At 40.4% G+C, this 25,969-nt stretch overlaps 1 protein-coding gene and 1 long non-coding RNA gene across 5 annotated transcripts in view; one reads left to right on the forward strand and one right to left on the reverse strand.

Annotated features, from left to right (window-relative positions):
- Positions 1–25,969, reverse strand: part of LOC144186957 (uncharacterized) — a 42,216-nt gene that overhangs the window by 13,996 nt on the left and 2,251 nt on the right. For both annotated transcript variants that reach the window (XR_013324830.1, XR_013324831.1), the window contains exon 3: positions 4,036–4,210. This is a non-coding gene — a long non-coding RNA (uncharacterized LOC144186957). The remainder of the gene's footprint in view (positions 1–4,035; positions 4,211–25,969) is intronic.
- On the forward strand, positions 12,314–24,076 carry vegfab (vascular endothelial growth factor Ab). 3 transcript variants are annotated; one of them, XM_077710355.1, is made up of 7 exons: positions 12,314–12,958; positions 14,570–14,612; positions 16,451–16,647; positions 16,962–17,038; positions 18,412–18,444; positions 22,131–22,283; positions 22,716–24,076. In XM_077710355.1, exons 1-6 carry the CDS (start codon positions 12,905–12,907, stop codon positions 22,264–22,266), a joined length of 540 nt encoding a protein of 179 aa, XP_077566481.1. In that variant the 5' UTR covers positions 12,314–12,904; the 3' UTR covers positions 22,267–22,283; positions 22,716–24,076. The 3 variants fall into 3 exon arrangements, with proteins under 3 accessions (XP_077566481.1, XP_077566480.1, XP_077566479.1); XM_077710354.1 differs by having other exon boundaries at positions 22,131–22,262; XM_077710353.1 differs by lacking the exons at positions 22,131–22,283; positions 22,716–24,076 and adding an exon at positions 20,990–21,795.

Raw genomic sequence — 25,969 nt, forward strand, 5'->3', positions numbered from 1 at the left:
CAGCTTTCCCATGGCCTTTCAACATCTGAGATTCTGCAAGGATGATATTATGGGATGTTTAAAAAAAACGATAAAAATCTAAATTATATTACAGAATAATGGCATTGCAGATTGTATTTTGTATATTATATCCTATTTCTATTAAGAAAGTCACTTTATTTCTTCTATTTTCCGTTATTTTCCCCTTTTAAATAACTACAAACTAACTTTAACATTCCTATTACTTACAACTAGTATACCAACGACCTTAAAAAAATATTACACTAATCTAAACCAATACTGTAGCAAGTATAAAACCCCAATAGACACCCTCATGCCAAACTACACTTCCTGCATTGAAAGCAGTTTAAAAAAAATCCACAAAACATGTTCAGACGATTATACTGGCCGGGCCTTGATGACTAAAAGGAGCGACAAGTTTTATCCGGATCCGGAATTCCATCTCGATCCAAGGTGAACAAAATGTCAACAGCAAAAGTGTCTCACTCATTGATTTGACAGGTGGAAGATGTTGAAGTCTTGGCAGAGTTTGAATTTCTCCAAGTGCTCTGGACTTCTAAATTAGTTTTACAGACTGTTAATTATTTTCCACACAGGACTGGTTCCACCCTATCAGCCAGTTATGAAGTGATCATTTCCTAAGACCACATAAGCGGATCTTAAACTGGCTTTTAAAGATATTAAAAGAAAACGCTCTAACTGATAAACACTGTAAATGTTATGACACGAGCAAAGCCGGCCGGCCACGCTTCCGTTTATCGTAGTTCGCCATCAACGGCATTAGCGGCGCAGAGTGGAAACGGCGAGGACAGATGGCGTTCTAAGCCACTGTTTCCCCAAGTTTTCATCCCCCTTTGGACTGATAACCAAGTAGTACCCGGCTGGATCTTTGTAATAGCTCTTATCGATGTATTGACATAAGCAGGAAAATGTTAGATTGGATCTGATGTTGCGTGTTGCGAAGCAGGGGTGGGACACGTGAGGACGTTTTTAAATGGGGGGGCCTCCCGGGGGTTGTGAAGGCTCCGTGTAACAGATGTGACGAAACACTAACATGAACTAAAAAACAAAGAGGTGGATTTAATGAGTACAACAGTGGAATATAATTCAATTTTCTTTCCAAATTTGCTGTTTGCCAGCAAAATTTACAATGGGAATTTTATTCCAGATTATTAGAGATCAATTTGTTGCACTTTGCATTGAAAAACGGCAGTTTTTGAGTCAAAGATGACCATTAGGTGGTGAAATTTGACTAAGGCAAATTGCCATATAAAAGTAACTGTTTTTGAATGATTTAATTCCACAAAAAGAACACACCTGATGTTAAATTGATCTATTTGGTAGCTACTTTCTACTCACTAGCATTTGATTCTTGATGACGAAATTCCCCTTATTGGATTTACCTTAAAAATTAGGCATCAAGTCTCGAACATTAAAGGCGAACGAAACATTTGCATTAAAGTCCCGATTCAAACTCGCTTGTTTCTGTTTAATAACAAAGACGACTTAGCCACTGTTACGCAAGATTCCATTTTTTGTCAAGCCCTCACGGACCTTTTCGGGGAAATGTTGCTATAAGACTGCTGCAGTCCTTCCCGCGGCCCTTGCCTGTCCCCTATAAATGCTATTCCGGGCTGTCCAAAATATTATTTTCTTGTTGGTTGAAGATTCCACAGAACACGAAGAAGATGGCGTCATCGTGCTGTGTCATCGGGGGGAATTTAATGCGCGGCGTGTTAAAGCTCATGGGAAACATCGTGGCGGCGCACCGGGAAGCTTTCCCCACATTTACGAAGGGGGCGGTGGTGCGGGAGGCGCTCGGGGGCCAAGGTTCACCCGTTCCCAAACTCCTGCCGAGATTCAGTAGCCCTCACCAGCGCCCCCAATCTGCCTTCTGCGTTTTTTTAGTTTTTTTTACAACATTTTTTGGTCCCACCGAGCTCTGGTCTACTACTCCCTCCCCGACGGTCACCGCCAGTTCAATTAATCACGTCGGCCGCTCCCATACGACTCTGGATTTTACTGTACGCACTAAATCACTTTAGATCTGAGGGCTCGTCCCCCCCTTAGCCGCCCCCGCCTCCCCGACTGCGGGTCAATATTGACTTTCGACTGAACTCTCGAGGCCGGAGAGCAACGGCGGAGGAGTGGGATGCCGAGCGTTGCTTTTAAAGCTTTTTGTTTGGTCGCCACTCAGCTTGGCTCGTGTTGCTTAAAAGTCAACAGTGCCAGGAATTTTCCGATGGGTTTTTGCCACCATTGGCTCCAACTTGACAAGTCAGTCAATCTGTTCAATGATATAAATTGTATGCCAATCAATCAGGACGTAGTGAACTTGGACTTAAATACAAGGGCACCTCATTTCAAGTATTTGATAAACGTAGGAACAAACATTTGTTCAATGCCCTGAAAACTAAAGTATGTTATTGGCCTGGGCTATCTTTGAGGCGTTTACCCTTAAAGAGGCTCCTTTTGTATCCTTATGTTTACGTCTTACAATTCAAGTCTATAAAGCTATTTCGGGATCATCAGACTATGTTTTTGCCAGGCCATTTTCCATAAAACCTTAGTAGCTGGTTCTTAGTTTAGCTTTAAACCAAAACGTCACCCAATTTAAGTAGAGGCATACATTGTGATCACAGATTTGAATGCAGAGGTGTCAAAGGGACCTGCGTTAATTGTCCACGGCAGTTGATTTGTTTCCACTAAAACTGCAGGAGGAAGAAGCGAGCCTGAGAAAGGAAGCTAATCAAACGGACAAATCACTCTCTGGAGACTGACCACACCTCCTGGCTTTACGAAGCTCCCACACACATTCAGTTACCCATCGGGGCGCAAAGAAGAATTGATCTGCGTTAGCGAATGGCTCCCTGGACTCGCATCGTTGCGCTGGCGACCGATCATCCTTTTAATCAGATAGATGTCAAGTACTACGCCAAAGTTCCAAAATCCAAACTCCTGACTTCTCAACCTCGGGATGGTCTTTAGAGATCGATTCAATCTGCCAAATCCCCAACTGCTTTGAACCGATGGATAAAAGGCCAGTGATCTAGGCAAGGCTTGAGATAAAAATGTGCGCTGGCAATATTTAACGGTTTTAACAGCCAGTCCAGTCCGCCTCTGCAGTCCACAACTCCCAGTTTTACGAATAAATTCACAATTATACGCGACTACGGTAAAACTTAGTCCAGTTCAAATGGATTGGAGTTAAAAATAATTGTGTATTTGCAGTAAATTCTCATTGATTTTAATAAGAATGGTCTCACCCAGGTGAATAAGTCGCTCATCATTCAAAAGCACTTTTCTGTAAAGCGTCACCGGGCCCGTAAAGGCCTCGTACAAGCACCTAGCGTGTTCTTAATCAGAACCATTTGTTTTCGCAGAGGTGCGCCCTCCAGGCGGACTTGTGGGGATTATTAGACTGTAACATTTTGTGCTGTTTTAAGCTGGGATCTAAATGTGCTGGCCGTGAAAGGGCAGAATTATTTACGACCTAGTGAATACCTCTGCTTCCTCTGCACTTTTATGACTCGCTTTTGGTAATCGCCGCCAAGTAGCCATTTATCGGGTGGCGTGTTGATAAAATGCCCCGACGGCCCAAGCTGTCAGGAGTTTTACTTAAACGCTACGAATCTGTCATCCGATGGAGATATGGACGAACCTATGTTATGGATTATGAATTATGGATAACTTTATTCATCCCGTATTTGGGAAATTTCATTGAGCGAAGATTCTGGTATTTGAGGAGAACTTTTGAATCAATAATTAGAATATGTAGAAATCGGTATTTTGAGAGAATAAAATTAGGATTAATTGATAAAAAAGAATACTTTTTGTGTACCTTTTTGGTGACTATTCTCTCTAAATATAAATGTTTTAAAATGTAAAAATTGTAGATTTTTTTTACATTACTAACAACAAATAATCAACAACAACCAATCATAACTCCCAATAAATAAATTGCCAAAACCCACAAAATAGGTCAAACTATATCTATCAATTGCATTGAGAACCAAATCCAAAAATTGAACTTACCCAATCTTTGGCGCCTCCTTTTTTAACGCCGCCGGCAAGACTGGTTCACCGGCGGGTCAGCGCCAGGCCGGGTCACGGCCCCCCGCTGTGTCCTCAGCCACGTGTAGAATATGGGTCACCTTCAAAGACGCCTCCCGATGGAACCACTTCCACGGATGCCCGACTCCAAATTGTCCTGTCACAACAAACGAAACACATGTCAGCCAGGGGGTCTTGCACTCATTCTATGTACAACCAAGCAAGACATTTTTGGAAAAGTACTACTACTACTACTCATTGAAAAGTACACAGACTAAAACCACAACAGAGGTGAGTAACTGCACAGTCAACAAATTGTTTATGCCTTGTGTAACGTCTGGCTGTGAGGGAATTAGTGGATAATTGCTGGGAAGGAGAATTTCAAGGCACGTTTCATAGTTAGGTGGGGGGTAGGGGGGGGGGATACGTTCCAGGGAACCATTCTTTGGTGAGACATAAGGCAGATAGACAAGTCATGGCTCGAATGTAGTACTTTGAAGACGTATTCAAACACACTTGCACTTAATAAAAGCTCCATCTTCACGGCTTGTAACCTTCACGTGACCGACTTGACCCAAATGACTTCCCTCTCTCTCCCTTTCATTGATTTACATGGGCAATATTAAACAAATGTCATTTCTCAGGGTGTGTTTTAAAGTGGCCGGGCCGCGCCGAGTGCGTTCCGTGTCGGGTTTAGCGGACACCCCGGCGTGCGGCCCACCTTTTGCAACAACACACCTCGTAAAGTAGTCACGCAAAAAGCTTTTTTCCCCTGTTTTTTTTTTTTTTTTTGGGAGTGAGTGTTGGGTTTCCCCTGCCCATCTGTGGATTTAGGGTATCTGGGAAACCAGAAATGCTAACAAAGCAAGTCATTTAGCCACAGGACACGCACACACATTCATTGGTTGGGCAGAGTTTGACATGGAAGTTAAACCAACAATTGTCGCCAATGGGAATTTCTCTTCTGAACAGTAATAAAGATGAAAATTTTACATTTTAACATTGAATACTTGAAAACTTGTAAAGCGAAAAGCATTTGTTAAGATCCAATTTCTTCCCCTTGATCTGATTTAAGTGCGCAGGTGTTTCTAATGTTGTGACTACTGCATTTTTTCTCTTCCTTCTCCTCTGTGATCGCCACAGTGACCCTGACAGGCAACCAAAAACAGAACAATAATTCTGCCCGTGAGAAGCGTTCGTATTTCTTTGGTGTATTCTCTCAGCGGGTCCGCCAAAAGTGGCCCGGAGCTACGCTTTCCATCTCCCGCCAACCCTTGCTGCTGAATATTGACTCAGAGGGTAGATAGATGGAGTGAGGGATATCTTTTCAGCTGCTTTTCCTTATTGACATTCTTCCTGTTCTTGTAATGTAGGTCAGTGATTTAAAACAATCAAAAACAATAACAAAAATGTTGGCTGGGATAGGTTACAGCACCCTTAAGGATGAGTTGCATGGAAAATGAATGGTCAAGTTAAATCATGGGCACAAAAATAGCAAAAAATTTGTCAAATGTGAGAATTTTTAATGATTATGTGGAGAAACTATCATTTCTTTTTTAGAGAAAAATACTCTAAGAAAAAAGCTGTTCACTAATAAGGAAACAAGGCAAGAAACTACTTGATTGTGGTTTTAGATTTGCGTGTTTGTTTGTATTTTACAGTTTTATTACTTACAGTAATGATGTCATAGATGGAAAAGTTCGAACAGTGAATAGTCAGCACACTCATACAGAAACTATGCATGCCCACGTCACAATTCCTTATAATTGATGGAAGAATACTGGTAGGCTTCCACAATTTGTGCTACTAATCCCAAATATATCTTATCTTACTCAAAATTGTATTTAGATTTTTTTAGGTTTTAATTCATCCAGCTCTTCTAGTTAAAATGGATTGGATATCTATCGCCGTGTATGGCAGCCAATGAGTTAACTGCATTGGTAATGTTCCTATCCGAGTTGTCATATTTCCACTTTCTGTCATTCTAAAGCAATTAGTCCGAACATTAACTTTATTAGTCAAGCATCTCAGGGGAAATCAAGACTTGAAGTGCAGAAAATGGTCTTTTAATTGGATTATAGAGACCACACTACTGGTCCAGCCACTTGTGGGAAATGATTCTTTTGATTGGGAAGCCCATTGATTACAGGAAAGAAGGGAGGAGGAGGAAGAAAAAAACACTAGAATGTCAAATGATTTGAAGTACTGAAATATTTGACATTTTTGTGCTAGTACACATCACCATAAATTAGTTATCAAGTGGCAAATTCAAGTACGAAAGTAAATTTCAAATGTAAACAATGGTGAGAGCTAGTACGGCGTGTCCTATTGGTTGCATCCATTGCTAACGTAATAGATCTCTCAATGGGTAAATGACCATTAAAACGGTTCAAAGCGCTGGTGAGGTGTGGCATATCGCCGGAGACGTTTGCGGTAATGTGAACGTGACGGTTTAATGATGTCATTGTGTCCAAGGCTGATGATTTATGGCATTTTAGGCACGTAAAAACAGCAGAGTATGATCATTGTGAACAACAGTGCCTAATTGTTAAACCTGTTTGAAAAGTATGAGTTCACAAACCTCATTAGGTTAGGTTGAGGTTGAGTACAAATGTGTACGTGGAAATGTGGACGTGCAAAAAGTGAACTGAGGGTCATGTTTTGATTATTAAAAATGAGTTAAGTTACATTACCATTATTGTTTTATAGGACTAATCAATGAATAGAATTAAACTGCCTTATTAGAATTGGGATTGTAAATGGAGGTCAGGTTATTTTGAATGAATTCTCTGAATACAAATGAAAATTAGGAATTAATTCCATTTTAGCATTAAAATTCATCATTCCTTTCCTGAATCAAATGACTTTCTCTCTGTAGTCATCTCCCTCTTTGCGGTGTCCGCCCTAAAATACCAAAAACTCAAACACAAAAGGATACTCATTTAAATGGAATGATCTATTAAATAACTATTGCCAACTTTCCATTCTCTTTCTTCAAAATTGCATTTGTATCGACATCTTCATTACCATTACCTTCCAAACCTTGCAGACCACTTTGTCCTTTTACGTGCATCTTTCTGCTGCCAAACTGTCTACCGCTGCTATAAATCAATAAAAAAACTATCTCTTTGCATATTAAGATTTCTACAGAAGGGAAAGAAAGGGTAACAACTTTTACCTTTAATCCTACACATTAACAAAGTTCAAATACCATCAAATTCTTGAAAAGATGTGAAAAAAACTGTTGACAAAGTCAGATTTAAAACAAAAAAAGCCCACCCTGAACTAAACCAGGTTAAGAAGAGTGTTCTCAGGTATCAATGCAAGCTATTGAACGAAGCCGTTCCATTGGCTGATGATGTAAAGTCTATTCATTCAGGTGAAAGCTTTGCTGTTTGTGTTTGTGATGATGCCGTGCGCTGGCCACGGTTGCGACACCAATACAATGGTAAACTGCATGAGTGCGTGTGTGTGTGTGTGTGTTTGGGTAATTCCTGCAATGACTACGCTAACACAAACACACCTGGAGACGTACTAACATCAGATAAAAAGCTCCAAAAGCTGGCCACACAAACAGTGCTCATCTAAATGGCCTAAATCATACTTATTTGGAAAAGGGGAGTTTTTTTGTTTAAGACTATCTAACGGATGCTATTTGAAGACAAGTAAAACAAAGAGATTAGTCTTGCTTCACTCTGCAAACAAACCACAGTTTGCGTCGTGCCAGCATGGTGAGTCACGACACAAAACTTTCTCCGACCTCAAAGACGCCATTGAAATTTTAGCTTTAAAAACGGGGAAATGTGGTAAATGTGTCAGCGTTACAGACCAGGATAGACGCCCCAATCTATTGGAATGGGAAAAGATGACATGAGAGTGAGTGGTCGCAGTGAATACATTTAAATGATGAGAGTGAAAATACAACAATAATAACAGAAGCTGAAGGCAGGGTTTGTGAAATCCGATTATATAAAAAATATTATAATGCCAGAAGACATTTGAAGAAAACACAACACATAAGCCACCAACAGTCATACTTGTGTCCAAAGTCATAAACCTTCTACTTTCTTACAAGTATCTTCTGTCCAACATTTACCAGATTTGAAGTCCTTAATATCAAAATCAATAAATCAGTCATGTACAATCTTAACCACAGTTGAAAATTTATCTTCAGTACAATTTGACATTTTCTGTTGTTGACAGAGTAAAAAAGTACAGGGTTTCTAAGAAGACTTTTTAAGAACATTTAGAACTGAATGTAATAGCAATACTGATGCAAATTTCATAGAAAACCTGCTTTTAGACAGTTTGGCCATTTTTTTTAATTATAAGGCATTTATTTCATCAAGATCTGTAAATTTGAGACTTTCAAGAATATTTGGGAAAATCCTGGAAATGTACAAAAAACTAGAATCTTTAAGGTACTCTATTAATCCCACTAACAAAAACTTTGCCAACCAGAACACCAATTTTGAGAGTTATGTTGACTAATTTTCCACTTTCTGAATTCAAAGTAACTCCACATCAATGATAGTGAAAGAGTTAAGGCCACCTTTTTCACTTGGCTGACTAAATTATTGTACTAACTCAGTGATAATTTTACAATTGGCACACTGCGAGTCCCAGGGATTCGCTTGTCTGAAAACTGTGCGTCCCAGGAAACTTGTCACGAGTCCCAACATACTACGGATGCAAATAAAACATAAACAACGATATATAAACATTCAGATTTAATTTATTTATTATATAGTTTAGGGTTAGGGTTTATTTATCATTGTACTAGTCTTTCAGCTCGTAGATCCTCCTCTCTTTGCAGCCAAAAGTCTTTTGAAATGTGCGTATTTTTCCTTGCTTCCCCCGTTTTGCTTCATGATCATCGATCGAATCTTCTGCAGTTCTTTTCTTACTAGTTGTATTTTTAACTGCGAAATAACTATCCAGACTGTTTTGCTTTTTCTGAAACATTTTTTATCTTTCTTACACTATTACGAAACTCTTGCTATCGCTTTTTCTCCTTCGTCTGCTAGTGTCTGCTAGTCTCGTTCACGCGAGAACTATTTCGCAAAGATTATGTGGAATAAATTGGTTTGCTATCGGATATAGGTGTTTTGGTTGTTTTTTTTTGATAAAAATTTCTTTGCGTCCGAAAAAAGCACATTACTTGAAATTGTGCGTCTGGAAGAAAAGCTGTGCGTATCAGACGCAGGACGCAGAGGTAACGAGAACACTGCTAACTCTATAAACTACTCAAGTGGGAGTACACGGGTCGCTTACTTTGTACTGTTAGTGAGCATAAGAAGAAGAGTAATGAGGTTCAAACCACTCGCAAAGAGATGGGAATCCATTTTTGAGTCTCCTTAACATACTCCAATAGCTTTTGTTATGACCATGTCTGAAAGCCCTGACTTATCTGGTCATTGAAATATAAAAAAAAGTGGGATGAAGGTGGGTGGTTCCTTAGGACCGCCGCTGTCTCGGTGCGCCACTTTCCAGCTGGACCCGGTCAACCGTCGCCAGGCTGATGGGTGGATGATTTATTCCGACACTATCAGACATGAGCAAAGTCATCTGCGAGGCCCAAAAAAAAAACCCTGCCAATTTCTCTCTCCCGCCTTGAGAGAAAGCGTCAGAGTGACATTTTGGCCAAAGATCGCAAAACTGCAACGAGGTGCTTTGTGTTCCAAAGACTACAAACAAGGCTTTGACTTGGGCGCTGTCTGTCTTTGAGAGACGGTAAACAGACTCAACAGACCGTTTTACATCTGCGTCTTCTCCAAAGAATGGGTAAAAACTACACCTGGAGGGTCCTACGACAAAAAATGGCAACAGAAGTGGATATTTGGTGAAAAATGTCCCTCCGGGTATGCTACGTAGGGTTGGGAAATAGGCGTGGAGGTAGCGGGAAGGAGCCAGGAATGTAGGATTTGGCCAAAGGTGGTTCGGCAGGCGGCCATTTTTGTGAATTTGGTGGCGCCGCTGATGTAATTTACAGTCGAACCACAACAATGAACATGCTCCCACACGCGCAAAATCATCTGTGTTTTGAAGCCGACCGACACAATGGAAAGATGATAAAATTGCGGTCGGATTGATCTGGAAAGAATCCTTCTTTCAGCCTGAATGGCCAAAGCTTAATGCTTTTTTTATTTAGGAGCATTTTGCTGATTTTTTTTTTTACCATTTGTCCTGGATTTAGTTTTTCTTAACACCAACATTTACATACAACCCATTTCCAAGAAGTATAAAATCTGCATTTCCTCTTCATGATGTTAATATTTAGATACCTGACATTATGACACACCAATGGGTTGCCGCCTCCCAAGATTACTAAGATTCTTTACAAACTCCTCATCAACATATTGGAACTTTCCATGCCAGATGAAGTTAACTTCCTGGAAACTTACAGTAGAACCTTTTTACAAAGAAAAAAAAAGTACTTCAACAGGAAGACCAGATCATCGCATTGAGGAAACTTTGATGGCTCATTATGTTAACAAATGTCAAAGCATTCAACAGTGTTAACCTACGCAATCACGCATTTCACAAGATACTTTCATAAATGTTGAAATATAATTTTAAATGCTGTTTGTTCTAGACTGCCACTCATCGGGAACTCATTTTTTTCTGTCGTCAGTCTGACGCCGATTCAAGTTGTCATGTCGCAGACAGCCGTCGAGTCATCAGTTTGTCACTACTATATTTGATATATATATATATATTTATATACTATTTATAAATATATGAGAGCTGCAGTGACCGGTCAAGCCAGCAGAGGGCTGCAGCACTTTATGAAGGCGCTTTAAAAGCACTCAGGCCTTTGCCATAATTAAAATTCCATTGTTCCCATCTGCCTTTTTGCCAAATGTGGATATTCGATATTTCTTTCGACCAATCAGCTTTTCCGCCTGTTGACACACGGACAACAATGCTACTCTTGATGAAAAATGAGTTTGACACCCCCGAATTGGGGAACTAAAAAGCATCTCTATGCATTACGAGCGCTTAAATCTCAAGTGTGTCCAACTGCACGTCGGCCCTTCTTAACTATGATTAACATTTGAATGAAGCGCTTCATCTGCCATCACGTCGGATGACTCCTCTTTCCTTTCCTCCCGCCCAGTCGGCGGGATGCACCAGCTGTTGGCGCCCCCGCCGCTACACCCCCCCAAAAAAAGTTCAAGACAGGTGGCTCCTTCTGCGCAAGAGATCTGTAAGAAGCCCCATTCAAGGGGGGAGAAAAAAAACGGGAAGTCACGACCACGCGTTGACGCTGACGTTACAACGCTCACGCAAACTTTTGCCTGCGTGCACGGACGCTGACACACATTTTGGAAAGTTAGAGTCAGTGGCGATCAAATGCCGTTAGTAACGTTATTGTTTTAGCAATGCAGTAATGACGACCTATAATTAGAATGGTAGCCAGTAGACCACAGTATCCTACCAAGGTCAAGCAAAAGTACTTTGCCCAGTAGACGGACGGCGTAAATGAGTGATAATAAATATCTGATTTTAATTCATCGGGATTGGGAGGCGGATACAATCAGAAGAGAAATTTGTGAAGAAAATGAATCTTGAATATTTTCAATATCCCAACTCAGTATGAAATTCAGTCCTACATTTTATAACTAGAAACACAAAAGTCTTTGTACTAAGCCCTGCGGAACGCCAACTTTAGTCTTAATCCTACTGTTACTTCACGGGTCGAACTGACCCATTTTGGGTACAACACATGTATTCAAGTAGTATTTTAGCCAATCAAATTTGAGGATCATTTTGTCATTAAAACCCATTACCACATGCACCAATACTGGAGTCTATATAAGTGTTTACCATGTATGAGCATACAACCATCCATCAAATGCACATTTTCAGCGCCCCTGACGATGATAGATGTCCAACCTTGAGGCTCATTTCATCCCATCTTAATATTTAATGAGTTTTTCCAGAGTAGACATCTAATCCATTTGCCTGGGCTGGCAGCTCAACCTCTCTCGATCCACTGCGACCTTTCCCAGATCAAATAGCTTGGACTTCTACCACCGTCAACAACAACAGCCCAAAAATCTGAGTCTTTTAAGAACATTGTCCCTGAACCCATCCTAAAACCTTAAAACAGTACTAAAAGAAAAACCATTATATCTTCTCTCTCCAGGAGCGTCCTAGCCGCAACTCCCGAGTTTAACAAGCCACGCCTTCCCCCTACCTTCAGTCACCAATCACGACCGCCCCCTTTTTAGAATCACACGCGCACTCACAGTAACACACGCACACTGTAGAGTGCACTGAGGATCTGGAAAGGTGGACGCATCCCGGTTGTAGGTGCGCGTAAGGAAAACGTCAGAGCGGAACCTATAGTCGTCTATCCAACCAACCAACCAACCAACCACCTCCTCCCTCTCTTGACGTGGCTCGGCTTGGATTGGAAGGAATTACAGAGCGGTGGAGTGACTGCCACGGTCGGGACAAGCATGGGAATATTCTCCGGCGCGTAAGGCTGTGCGGGAAAGTGCGCCGCCGCACCATGTGAGACGTCCCGGATCGTGCCTTCGCTGTGTTTGTGTGTGCGGTATTGTGTGGATAATAACGCCCCCCACCCTGACCCGAGGATCGCGCGACAAGGGAAGAAGAGTTTTGGGCGCAAAGAGGATTTTGGTTTTGGGATTTCTTGGGGTTTTTTTGGAAGGCGTCTACTCAGCCATGGACGCGGCACCCGTGACTCACCCCCCAGGAGCCCCTTTTTAACCCTTCTTGCTTGTAAATAGAAAATTGATGAGCGTAAAGCCCCCCACCGCCCACCGGCAGCACCGCAGCGGATTCTAACACCTCGCCCGGATTTGGATTTGACAACACCATGAACTTTATTGACAGTTTGACACTATTATTTCTGACGCTGTCGGCTGTCAAGGTGAGTGCAACGTGGGACAAAAAAAAAAAGAACGCGTCACTCGACCTTGCCGGTTCACTACTGGCCCTTTAAAAAATATGCCGGCATAAGGAGTATTATTTTTTTAATTGCTCAAGGACTTCTGATGCATGTTCGTTTTGATTCTTGAAAATATTCTGAACTCTGAGGACTTAAAATGAGGTTAACTTAAAATAGGTCAAAACAATCATGACTAAACTGTGCAGTAGTTTTTAATATGCAATAGTAAATTATATAGAATTTAAAATAAAGTTTAAATATATAATAAAACAATTAAAATGTACATGGAAATATATGTTTCTACACATTTTACATTAATACTTCTATTATTAAAGAAATACAGATATAGTAAGAACCCCCTAAGACAGTTTACATGTATTTTAAATTAAAAAAAGGTCTGTAATAAATCTAATGAGACTGGTAAAATGATTTTCCATTAAGGCTATAGTCTATTGAGATTTTTACACATTATTATTACACAAAAATTTACTATTTCAAATCAGTGGTTGCTTCAAACCATCCTTAAAGTATATTTTTAAAAAATTATGTTGACATGGTCATTTAAAATAAGAAAAAGTGCCATTTAAGAGCCATGGTGGTTAATATATCTGCATTTAGCTCAACTTTTTGTCCCCTTGAGAGCCTCTATTATCTATCAACTCAATGAACTCCAGTTACTGTAATGCCTGCTTGCTCATTGGCCAAAAGTGTGGCAGACACTCATTGACCAATCCAAAGGTGGAAATACAACGGTCGGTTAAAAGTCACAATTGTACAAATCAATCCTAATCATTCCAAGCCTCGCCCTTAAAACTTCCACAATATTTTAAAGCCTGTCACCCGTCTCCAGTGTTTTGAGCGAGTGTGTTGGTGGGTGGTTATCGGGGTAGGGGAGGGGGGTTGGTGGGATACTCTCCCAAGTGGCCCCCCACTCTCTGGCTCTCTCACGCCACCCGTAAGGGGCGGGCCACCCAACATCCCTTCATTAGGAATGACTCTCTCTCTAGTTTTTTTTTCTTCTTCTTTCATTAAGTCCAATTGGGGCCGAGTGCTGCCGTCTCACGCAACATGAGTGAGGTATAGCGAACTCATGGAAACTGGCCAGTAATCCGTTTGTGTGGTGCCTCCACACACACATGCGGTGAACCAGTGAAAGGGGGTGACAAGGAGGCGGGGGGTTGGCTGGTTGACATTCTTGCCGGCTTTTAACGGTGGTATAAACGTAGCCGAGAGTCTGTAAAGGTTACGAAATTAACAGGAGGGCTTGTAAAAAAAAGTTTGCCACGTTTGGGACTGAGCTCGGGTCATGTCGTTTGTTTGTCAATTGCTATTTTATTGACTTTGAGTCATTACATGTCAATTTGAGGTTATATTATGATAACTCATTTATTTCCAATTCAACAGTCTGGGAAAACTTAATTTAGACTTCATAATCATGATTTATCATCGTACGTGCCTAGCTTTACCATCTAGTCATTATATTTAGGTTGAGATAAGATTTTTTTCCAGTTAAGGGGTTCAATGGCAAATTGTAAATATGTATTTTTGAGCAAGAATCCCTTGCACAACTCATTTTGGCGCATTTTTTTGCAGAGTGCCCAATTACCGAGGGAAGCGCAGAGAGGTCCGCATGACGGTAAGTGGCTTTGAGAAAATTACTGTTGTGTGAATATGAAAAAGTATAAGAGTTGTATTGGGTGGGCTGTTTTAAGGTCATAGATCGATAACAAAATTCAATCGCAATGGTCATATGATAAATATATGCAATACAACACTAGAACCAATTAAAACCATGTATAAGCAAACTCTGGAGTACTAAAAGCCAAAAACACACCACCACTGAAAGATATTACAAAAAAACACAAACTGGACTGGGACAATACTGTCAAATATACAGATGCCTTAGTTTACAAAATGTTCCAACACAAAGCTACTCCTCCACTACAAGATTTTGTACAAAAAAATCCCATCACATTAACACTGGCTGGCTCTAGAGGTGACTGTGTAGTTCCCTTCAAAAAGAGTGCATTCAGCCAAAGGACCTTAACTTAAACACCACACTAAACACATACATGAAAATGCAAAACACATTTGCTATATGAAAACCCACTAAGGCTATCCTACATTGGAAACTGCTGAAAACTGTTGGCCCGCCGGGTGTATAAAGCAATGGGGAAACCTTGATAAGTGAATCATTGAAGATTCATGAATACTTAAGAAATTACATCACACACTATTTCTTTGGGGCTGTCACTTAATGAAACTTTGCAATTTAGAAACACTGTGTGAGTCTTTCAGTGTGCATATGGAAGTGAGAATACAAGTGTGTGAGAGAGTGGCTGTTCATTTCGACACTGCAAAAGCACATATCGCCCCCAAGTGGCTAGTTTCACCTTTTCCATCACTAAAAACTTTAAATGGAGACATTGGGAACCCTCCCTGACATTTTTTTCATGTCTGAGGTTAGCCTGAAGGAAATGTTACGGTCAAGAGATTCACATTTTTTTTTTAGAAAGGAATGGAATGGAATGTCATCCTTTCATTCCCTTTTGGGACACGTTGCCATTGGGGTATAAAAAAGGAAACTTGTAGTTATTCTTCAAGCACCGGCGTCATGCTTGTATTGGCGGTTGGAAGCTTGTTTTCCGCTTACTTGTTCTCAGATTGAAAGCTTGGAAGGGGCCAGGCCGGTATGTTGCTCAAGGGACGAGCGGTGGTCTCCGCCTGACGCTGATGGATTTACACGTAGGCTAAAATATTAAGATCCGCCTCTAAGAGCAGCAAATTGTGGACAAATGTCCGGTTTGGACTCACTAGAAGTAACGTAGGTGTCCTATTAGCACGCAACAGTGAGGGCAAAGAGCGCATATGCTAGACTTCAAAGTGGATATTGAATAAATGTTTAAACGGCTTGCCATAATCAGGTCATTCCTGTCTTGTTGGCTGCGTTTGCGGCGCAAAAAGACGAACAGAGCCAGCAGGCCGTCTTTCAGGTCTAACGGGAAATTTGCAAAAAATAACCAGCAACGTGCTCCAAAATTCTGTCATGTCTTAAAAGGCAATGGCGGCTTTTCCCACCGTTTTGGCTTCCATTCCTTCAGGAATTTCCTTATAACTTCCCACAAACTTAAAAATGACAATGTAAAGCTGAGTCACCTTTACATGGCTTGCGGCGGACTGAATATTAAGTGTCATGCCAAGTGATAACCATAAAAAAAAAATGTGGACATTACATAATGATTTAATTGTTCATTTATGGCAGCCATAAGCGGGTATAACTCGAATGTGGCTTGTAACAAAAACATATTTGTCGAATCTGATAAATGCTTTATGGGTTTGTTGTTTATCCTGATGTTATCCTCCATTAAACTAAGAAACTCATAAGGAAAGTATGGCTTTCTAAGACTTTGTGAGATGTTGGCTTTTTGCGCCTGAATGAAAATGATTAAAAAATTGCTCCGCCTCTTTCCACAGTCATCCCTTTAATGGAGGTGTTCAACAAGAGCTATTGTAAGCCTCGAGAGATGGTGGTGGAGATCCTGCAGGAATATCCTGAGGAAGTGGAGCACATATTCTTCCCGTCGTGCGTGGTCTTGATGCGCTGCGCCGGCTGCTGCACCGACGAGAGGCTCCAGTGTACGCCCACGTCCAGCCATAACGTGACATTGGAGGTCTGGCCAATTCATTGATCTAATCAGAATTCCGGGTAGTGTCCTTCCCGTATGGGCTTTTGTGGCTTAAAAAAAATGCTTGGATTATTCTTTTTTTCTGCTTATTCTGGCGTGGGAATTTGTTTCACTTCAACAAGGCAATTATCCTTTCACCAATTTGTCAATAATAGCATCTCCGGTGCGTTTTTGGATGAGTTTCGGAGTACTTTTGGATGGAGTGCAAAAGGGGTTTTGCAATTGTTCTGTTTGAAACTTTGGCTGCCTTTTGTATATTTTTCCATGTCGTCCTGATGGACTGTCTGATGTTTCCACAGATCAAAAGAATAGCAACCCTAAGGCAACAGAATGATGTCTATATGAGTTTTACAGAACACAGCGCATGCGAGTGTAGGTAAGAACCCTTCAACTCACACACACACACTCACAGACTGCCATGGTTAAAGCATGCGAAGATGTAGTGGAAAAAGAAACGTCAAATCCTCCTCCGCTTGTCTATGACAGCTTTGACAGCTTTGCTAAATTCATACGTATCGCCTTATCGTCTGCTTCCTTCTCTTGGCTGGCGATAAAAAAGGCCGCTACAGGTTGAAGCGTATCCCAGTAGACATTCTCCACAGTTGCGCGCCGGCTTATCCTCATTCCATCGAGCGGAGACAGATTAGTGCGGCTACTACCGAAATTTTGTTTTATCGCCTCTTCTGGAACTTCGCTTTTAAGTATTGCGTTTTTGTTCCGATGTATTTGAAAGACGGGGTTTCCACAGGTCGAGTAATATTGAAGACTTTTTAAGACCACTTTGAAGAGATTTCGAAGCTCTAAACTTGTAATCCTAAAAATGAAATACATCATATGTCCCTGAATATAATGAGTTAAAAAGATTTGACTCTAAAACCTTTAAGAAAACAGGTCATGGAAACTGAATAAACTCTAAATACATAACAGAAATAGATTGGATATCTAAATCTACAAAAAAAACTACAGTTCAACCACATGTAGATAACACCAACAGATATAAAATAGAAACAATTTATAAAAAAAATCTTCTATTTAAAGTTTAAGGCCTTCCAGAAGAAATTCAATGCCTTTCCAAAACTCTTAATCCAGATTAGGACATTTAAGACTATTGCTTAACTATTGCAGGAACGCCATAAAAGAGCAGTTTGCACTGTTGCAGGGATTACAGACAATTCCATTTTCCACCAATCTAAAGAGTCCCTTTCATCACCTTTAAGTACAAGTTGACAGAAAAGAACAATCTAATTCAGATTTGCAAAAACCCCAACATCCGCCCCGTTGACACATGCTAACCGGTTACGCCGTCAAGAAAAACAGCCCTCTGCGGTTTTACTGGCTCATTATCCAAACAATTAAATTCACTTCCGCCACATGCCACAAGGTACATCTGGAATATCTTCAAGATAATGCTTTGAAAAGTGAATCAACTCTGTTTAGAGGTTGAGACAGTCTTGAAAGAATGCTGATGCAATCCGATTTCAGACCAAAAATGTTACAAAACGTTGCAAAAATGACCCTGGCGAATGAAATCGTGTCTTTCCTCACACTTTTGCTCAACTGTAGATTTCGGCAACAAAGCTTTATCAGTAAGAGACGTCACGGTCTTTGCTAGTCGATTTGTGTGTGTACATCTATGAAATAAAATGGCCTACTAACCCGTTACCTGTGAGGTCGGGTTTTTGGTAAATGTTGATCCAATGACACAGTGGCTGTGTCTAATGTCACTTTTGGTTTTGTGCCTGCTTTCAGGTTAAAGAAAGAAGTGAAACAGCTGCAAGAAAAGTGAGTACCGTGGAGAGCATCTTTTCAGCTTTAATGATTGTGTTTCAAAAATAGCTGGGAGAAATTTGATCTTGTTCCCACAAAACAAAAGTCGGGCCTTTCTTTCTTGCTCTCGGATTTTGTTGTTGTTTTTTTTGTTTTGTTTTTTTGTTAGTTAGACTCGTTCCGACTAAAATGGAGATTCCAAAGTGGAACACGATATGCTGGTTTACTTCCAAGTGCAGTTAAAGCTTCAGTCAATGTACAGGCAGTGTATTAAGTTGCATTTTAAATTAATTTCAGTGTTTCCTATATGCATAAGACCATGTTGGGTATCATAAAATTTTAGAATATATTTTCGCAAATAGTCTTGAATACTTTTGATGATGTGTGATATATGATGAAGGTCAAGGGGTCATTTTAGGTTGGATCTGAAATTCATAACAATCAAATTTAATGTTGGCCTGACAAGGAGATCAATTTAAACTAAAACAATTGAATTAAAATGATTGGCAGAAGTCAAACCTGTAAAGTGCCTTTTAGGATCATGCTGAAATTTAAACTAAGGTAAATATTATACTTTTTGTGATTGGCATACTCTGAAATTAAACTAAAAACATTACTAGATTTTATGACCGAATAACTTTTGGTCCATTGGCATCATCTGAATTCTAAGAATTAAAGGTCAATTTAAGTTTAACTCTTAAATGCATTTTAGATTCAACCTAAAATTCAACTTAACTTCGAACATTTTGTAATTAGCCTGTCCTAAAATTGAAAGATTTTCGGAATAGCAAAAATAGTGGCAATAGTGTTATTATGGTGTCGAGTTATAGTGTTACAGACATTTGAGTGGACTTGCCACTGTAGTTTCAGTAGCTCAAACAATACCACTACCTCCCTTTCCGGACTATGATGGATATCCAATTCATATTGATCAGGACAACCGTATCCACTCTCCAAGTCAAAATAAAAATGTAATTCATCACATCAATGACTCAAAAGATCCCAAACGCATTTCCACAGTGAACGAAAACGACACTGGCGAGCAATGCAGGTAGCTTTTAAAGCAGGGCGGTAAATGAGTGACTCTTAACGAGTGTGTTGCCCTCGCCACACCTGACCTTTAGGCCTTTCCTCCCTCTCGCACTATCTGCTATTTACATTCTTCCCCTCCTTTACGTCCACTTAACTCCCGTTATTCCGATCGGCGCTAGCTCTGAACTAGATAGCGGCGTTTTTTGAAGAGGAAGCGACTAAAAAAAAAAAGTGTTAAAACGACTCATTGCGCGAATGCTGGTTAATATCGGGGGCGGTTGCTTACACTTGGGCTTTAGACGTAGTCGTTTGTCATCGAGATAAGCGTCCGTGTCAAGGGGCCTCCTCTTTAACCCCGTCTTCATTGTTTACGAGTTGTCCCACGGTGGCTTACGGTTGGACGACAACAACGTTCTCGGGGTCATTCAACCCGGGCGCTTTTGTTTTGTTTTTGTGTTGCTTGGCCGCAAGCGTGACTGGAGTCATGGCGGCGAGAGGTCGGGAAAAAGTAGCCGACCGCTGTGCTCCGAATTACACCGAGTTTAGTAATTAGTCCAAACAACAGCGTGTAATAAGTCAATGCTGTCAAAGCCTGACAAATTTTCTGACAGTGAAGAAAAATGCTCGTATAAACACGACAAAGATGACAGATTTAGCACTAGAGCAATAAATCTAAAAGAGTGAGTATATTGTGCAGTCTAATCTTTTAAGCAGACAAGAATGTGGACAAATGGACAGAAAGCTATAATATAATAAGCTTATTTAACACTAAAAATAATAAAACATTAACTAAAACAGCACTTTACCCACATATTTATTCCCTTTTTTTTTTGCTTCTAAAATACATATTGTATTCAATGCTTTGTTTCTTATGTGAACCGACTTTTAGCCCAAATAACTGTAGTCTGATACTTAAACAAACTATTTATCTTTTCCTTTGAATGTTAGTTATTGGTCGATGCGGAACTATGTTAAAAATAACGGAATGAATACCTAGTGAGTTTTTTAGCCTTTATTAAAAGCTCTTTACATGCTTGAAAGTCAAATGTCAAGTCAGCAAAAATGTGCACATGTGAAGCCCCAGGTGCATCCTTTGTGGGCTTCTAATCCTTTATGAGCTTGTTCTCATTTTGTTCCTTTTTAAATCAATAATAAAGTCAAGACATGAATTGATTGATGTGGTCCGGAGGACGTTCTTTTAAACTCCATTCATGTTTTATGTATTTATTTATCTATTTACTTGGAGGGAGAGAAAGAGAACATCATAAATGGCTTGCACGCTCGTCTTCTCACGGAACACATTTAGGTCCACGACGTTCTTTAATTTATGTCCTGACAGAAGGTCGCATTGTTGCGCATGTGGGGTGGCCCCTTAATTATTTTTGAAAATAACGCCTGTTGATTTAAAATAAGTTGAAGGTCATTGGAAGTCTGGTGGAAATAACTAGGACAATCTATTCTTGTTAATAGCGTCTATTCGGTCTCAGACTTTGTGTCTTTCTGCGTTGTTGTGCTGTCTCTCTTCCAGACAATCCCGGCGAGGTCCAACTAATGTCCAAAAACGAAAGCGAAAGAAAAATCCAGACATTACAATTGGCGACGTGTACGTCAGCTCCGCCTTCTCCGCCTCCCTGCACCTGAGTGTCGTACTTCTCGTCATTAGGACGGCTTGGGAGGAGATCCTTTGGCTTTTTTAACGTCCATTGGCATGTTGGCTAACGTCCCCCGTCCCACTTTGTCATTTCACTGCCTTGTAGTGTTTTTCTAACCTTGTGCTACGACGCTAACTTCCATCTCAGCCATGGACGCTAATCAATCGTCCCCTGACAATCAGCGCACCAGCAGAGGGATTAAAAAAAAACACGGGGGAAAAAAAAGTAAAAGCAGATGTTGGCGTTCCTTGAGACGTTTCAAGTTTAGATGAGCGATAAGAGACGAGCAAGAATAAACGCATTTTTAGCGGTTGTGGTTGTTGCGCCTCTATCAGGCGGATCGTAATCGTTGTGTTTAGTCTGTTTGGCTTTGCTGTGTCTCGCCTCGGCCTCCTTCGTCCTTTCTTGTGCTTTTCATCTTTGATTTTCTTCCCCGTGCACAATGCTGGTACGCTTTCATTGTCAGTTTTTCAGATTAGGAAGGACGGCTATCTTCTACGGGCCGTTTGTAAACTCCGCCGATTGTATACCGACCGAGCGAGTACTGTCTTTGTGTCGCCTACCGATCTCTTACCCCGTAACAATTCCGCCTCCATTTTGTGTTTCAAGTGTGGATTGTTGGTTTGTCAACAGTCCTTTCATCCTTTTTTCACAATAAAAGAAACATTCTAAGGTACAACAAGCGGATTCTTGCGTCTTCTTTGACGGAGAGGCAAAGGTACACAATGTAGCCTACAGCTGTTTCCATTGGGCGACCATTGGAACTCAGCTTGGGCCATTTGAGACTCTTAAGTCAAGGTGGCACAGCACGGAGTGCAATGCAATACAAGCCAGAATGTCACATGCTACGCAAACATTTGGAAGAGCAAACTAGGCCGTGTGACCTGAGGGTGACCGTTTTTTTCTTGGCGTGGTAACGCAATACTCTGATAATCCTCATCTCTCCTTCCTTCCTTTTTTTTTCTTCCCTGTGTCTGTCTCTGTGTCTGTCTATCTGGTTTGTTTGTCTCTACGCAGTACTTGCAAGCCCTGCGCGGAGAAGCGAAGGCATTTCTTCGTGCAAGATCCGCAAACCTGCCGCTGTTCCTGTAAGCACACTGACCAGTTTTGTAAAGATCGCCAACAAGAGCTCAACGAGAGGACCTGCAGGTGAGAGCCACGTCTTAGCAGGTCCGGTTCCTTAATTCCATCATGGTTTTGCTAAGGGAAAACTATACCGATTTCTGTCATTTTTATATGTAGATTCTGTTTAAGTTTTAGTGTACATCCAACCTCCTTAAACTTTGCCAGAAGCACTCCCACTCAAAATTACTTAAGAATAGATCCCAATTTCTATTTCCATATCATGCAAAATCAACATGAGTTTAGCTGCACAGTTTGCACCACCGAAATCTAAAATAAAATGCCTGAAATGCCTTTTCAAGGACTTCACAGTAAACAACACGGCCAATACTGGAGATGTATCCCAAGAAAAATGTCATATCTTAAAGTGGCTTTCACCCAAGAAAATATTAATATCTTAAAGTGGCTTTCACCCAAATTGCAATGATTTGAAATTCCATTTTAACTATGTTTCTGACTTCTATTTTCCTCTTTGCTCAGATGTGACAAGCCCAGAAGATGAGGCAAGTGACACGGGGCACAAACAAGATGAAGGAATACTCCGTTCGATTATCAGAACGTAATACAACGGATATTTCACAGCACAGCACTTTGACATTTTTCCACCCGTAAAGCTTTTTTGTTTTTTTTTCCCGTGGAAAGCATTCCGCTCCGGACTGACGCAAAGAGAGACGTACCTTTGCCTGCCACTGTGTATCTACAGTATATGTTTGTGTGAGTGAGTGTGTAGGTCAGCGTACTCCACAACTATTTGCTGCTACAAAAAGAAACAAAACAATTCAATCAACTAAACGCATCATTTGACAGAAGCGCCTTCTAACCAACCAACCAACCAACCAACCGCCTTGTTGCTTTGACTTCACTGGATGCGAGACTACTGTGCTGGTGCGCAAAATTGCTCGGAGATTTAAGACTGCTTTATGACGCGGATGTCTTTCTGCGGGGGATCTTCCAAAAACAAAAATGGCTGCTTTCCCCAACGAGGGACATTTTTAGAAAACGAGTGCCTTTAAAGGGAGACTGCAAATGGCTTGAGTGAAAGAAAACCACTGAATGAAAACTCTACTGTAGTTTGATTCCATCGGAAAAACCAGTGCCTCGCTTCGAAAAAAAAACAAAAACAAACAAAAAAAGACTACGAAAAGTGCTTTATAAATTATTTGTTCTTTTTGTTCCAGGAAAATGAGGATTTAATGCAGTAGTGGGTCAATCACACATCCTCTCTGAACTTGTATATAGCTAATATTATCCCTTCATGCCATAGTCCATTCTAGATAATTTATAATGTCATAGAATATTTTTCATTCAGTATTCATTTTATTGCCCATATTTAATGTGCTATTTATATATTCAGTGTTGTGTCCCACCTCTCTTGACAATTGTCCCCTTTAGCATGGATTATCTATGCTTTATTTCTTTTTTTTTTACATATATAACTAAAAAAACAAAAAACAACAACCAAAAAAATAAAAAATTCAGATATTTACTAACATTCCCTAAGCCGCTCGTACACAAAACGTGTGTTGAGCTTTTAACACATGTAGAAATATATGTTAGGAAGTAGCACGTGTTTTGTCCGTCCAACAACATGAGAATACAAAATAACTACTGCTACAAACAAATACTACTACTTAACACTACAACCCTACAAACGTTGGAACCATATTTAAAAAGAAAAACTAAAAAAAAAACCTGCCATCAGTCTTAGAAACCTGATTTATTAGCTCCATTTTTGTTGTTGTTGTCGTTCTATTACTAATACCCTCTTTTGGTGTCCATGTAAAACTGTAAAACATATTTATTTTCAAATTATATTGTTTTATATAAAATATTGAAAAGTTTCTTGTTTTTGTTGTCTTTCTAACTCGCATAATTTCGGCACTAGAAGCTGTATTGTCCAAATTTTAAGTCAATATTTGAGGAAAAAATACATGTCAGGTTGAAAAACTGAGTCGTACACGCAAATATTTAAGACTGATGTTATTATAGAACACACACTAGTCAGAAAATACTTTGGATGCCGTTATTTACAAAAAGGAGGTATTTTATCAACCAGAAATTGGAGTCATAGGGAAAGAAATAAAAAAAATGTAGAGGTCATGGAGAATGCATACAGAAAAATCACAAGGGTCTTAAGATTGACCCCTGAGGAACGCCCTAGGAAATAGAAACTGACTGACTTCAAAACAACCACACAGAAAGATCTATTTGATAAAATATAATGCCAGATAAAGCAATTCTCCCTTTAAGACAGTTGTAGGTGTCTCTTCTTGATTAAACGTCAATTGCCAAGAGCCATGCCTAAAGTGGAATGATCGATTGTTCACGCCAGAAGCGTCGAGAGCAGCTGTCGCTCATAACGCGCCAATAACATTTTCTCACTCGGGCCAAACGTCTTACGTAATGGCATCAGATGAGCGGGTCATGTGAAAAGTGTGAGTCATTAAGGCGATTTAGCGTCGTTAATTTTAACAGCGACCCATCGGTTTTATGCATGGGTAATCCCAAGCCACAATTTTGCGCGTATACATGTACTACAAGACAGAAATTGTCTGGAAAATAGTTTTTTTGTGGCTTTCTGGTTCTCATTGCACAAAACGAGTACGGAATACTATAGTGTGAAGCTGGCTAATCATTAGTTTGAAGGAATTTAACGCAGTTACTTTTCTGTGCACCGTGCTCATGGAATAATGAAGTACGCCTTGGTGGGACCTTAGTGGTTAGGAACTAACTAAGTACAAATAAAAGTATTCAGACTGTGCTATAACTAGCCTTGGCCGTCACTCTCTTTTGAGTAGGAGTAGTTATAGTTAACGGATTAACAAGTTGCTCACTAACACTTTTTCAGTAGCTGATCTGTAGGCCCCATGGCACCAATCTAAGCCCCCTGGAAGTGCTTTAACTGGACCTTTGGGGATCTTTGTCCATGTTTATTTTGAAACCGCTTCCCTCTAAGTACTGTTGCCCTGCTGTTTCCTGACCGGATTAGCTCCGCTCTCTTTACACGCATACCTACATATCTAAAGCGCACCATATAATCCAAGTAGATTCAGGAGGCCCTCTGGTTTTCAGAGGGTACAACTCCCCAAAGAATGCCGTGAAACACGGGTGTCAAACTCAAGGTCCAGGGGCCAGACACGTAATCCGCAAAAGTAAATTATATCCATCAACTTAGTTTTCGAGCAAAAATAAAATGTAAATCACTTTTGTAGTTTTTTAGCCACTTTGGGAATTAAAATGAATGAAGTTACCATTTTTGAACGCAATAACTGACTTATTTTCTGGATCGAAAAACTTAAACGGAACAATAAAAATGAAAGTTTCAACTTTAAAAATCCATTCCCTATCAAAATACTTGTACACCTTTACCATAAACATTTCATCATAACTGCATTTGTATCGTTTTAGTATGCTAGATAAGGTTTGTCGCTCCAAAGTGCTTTAACAGCAAAAAAAAAAAGTGCTGTTACAGATGTATTGATTTGATTATTCGATAGGAATAATTTTCGCTTTTGCGACCTTTTAGCTCAAGACACAAAGAAAGCGCAAAGACTGGCTGAGATGAATGTTGGAAACCCGAGGCGGTAAACGTGCTTCCCAGCAGGTAAATGAGCGCACCGGACGGATATAAAAGCACTCTAATCACATCTTGGCACCAAGCCCGGCCCACAGGCGTGTCTACGGTGTGGTCAGGTATAATATGTGCTGGCTCACACGTACCACGTCTTGAATCT

This window comes from Stigmatopora nigra, chromosome 2 (genome assembly GCF_051989575.1).
Source record: "Stigmatopora nigra isolate UIUO_SnigA chromosome 2, RoL_Snig_1.1, whole genome shotgun sequence".
Lineage (NCBI taxonomy): Eukaryota > Metazoa > Chordata > Actinopteri > Syngnathiformes > Syngnathidae > Stigmatopora > Stigmatopora nigra.

Coding starts and splice junctions, on each gene's coding strand:
- vegfab (XM_077710353.1), top strand. CDS start 12,905: ATGAACTTTATTGACAGTTTGACACTATTATTTCTGACGCTGTCGGCT. Junction 12,959..14,569: donor TGACGCTGTCGGCTGTCAAG/GTGAGTGCAACG, acceptor ATTTTTTTGCAG/AGTGCCCAATTACCGAGGGA. Junction 18,445..20,989: donor GTGAAACAGCTGCAAGAAAA/GTGAGTACCGTG, acceptor TCTCTCTTCCAG/ACAATCCCGGCGAGGTCCAA.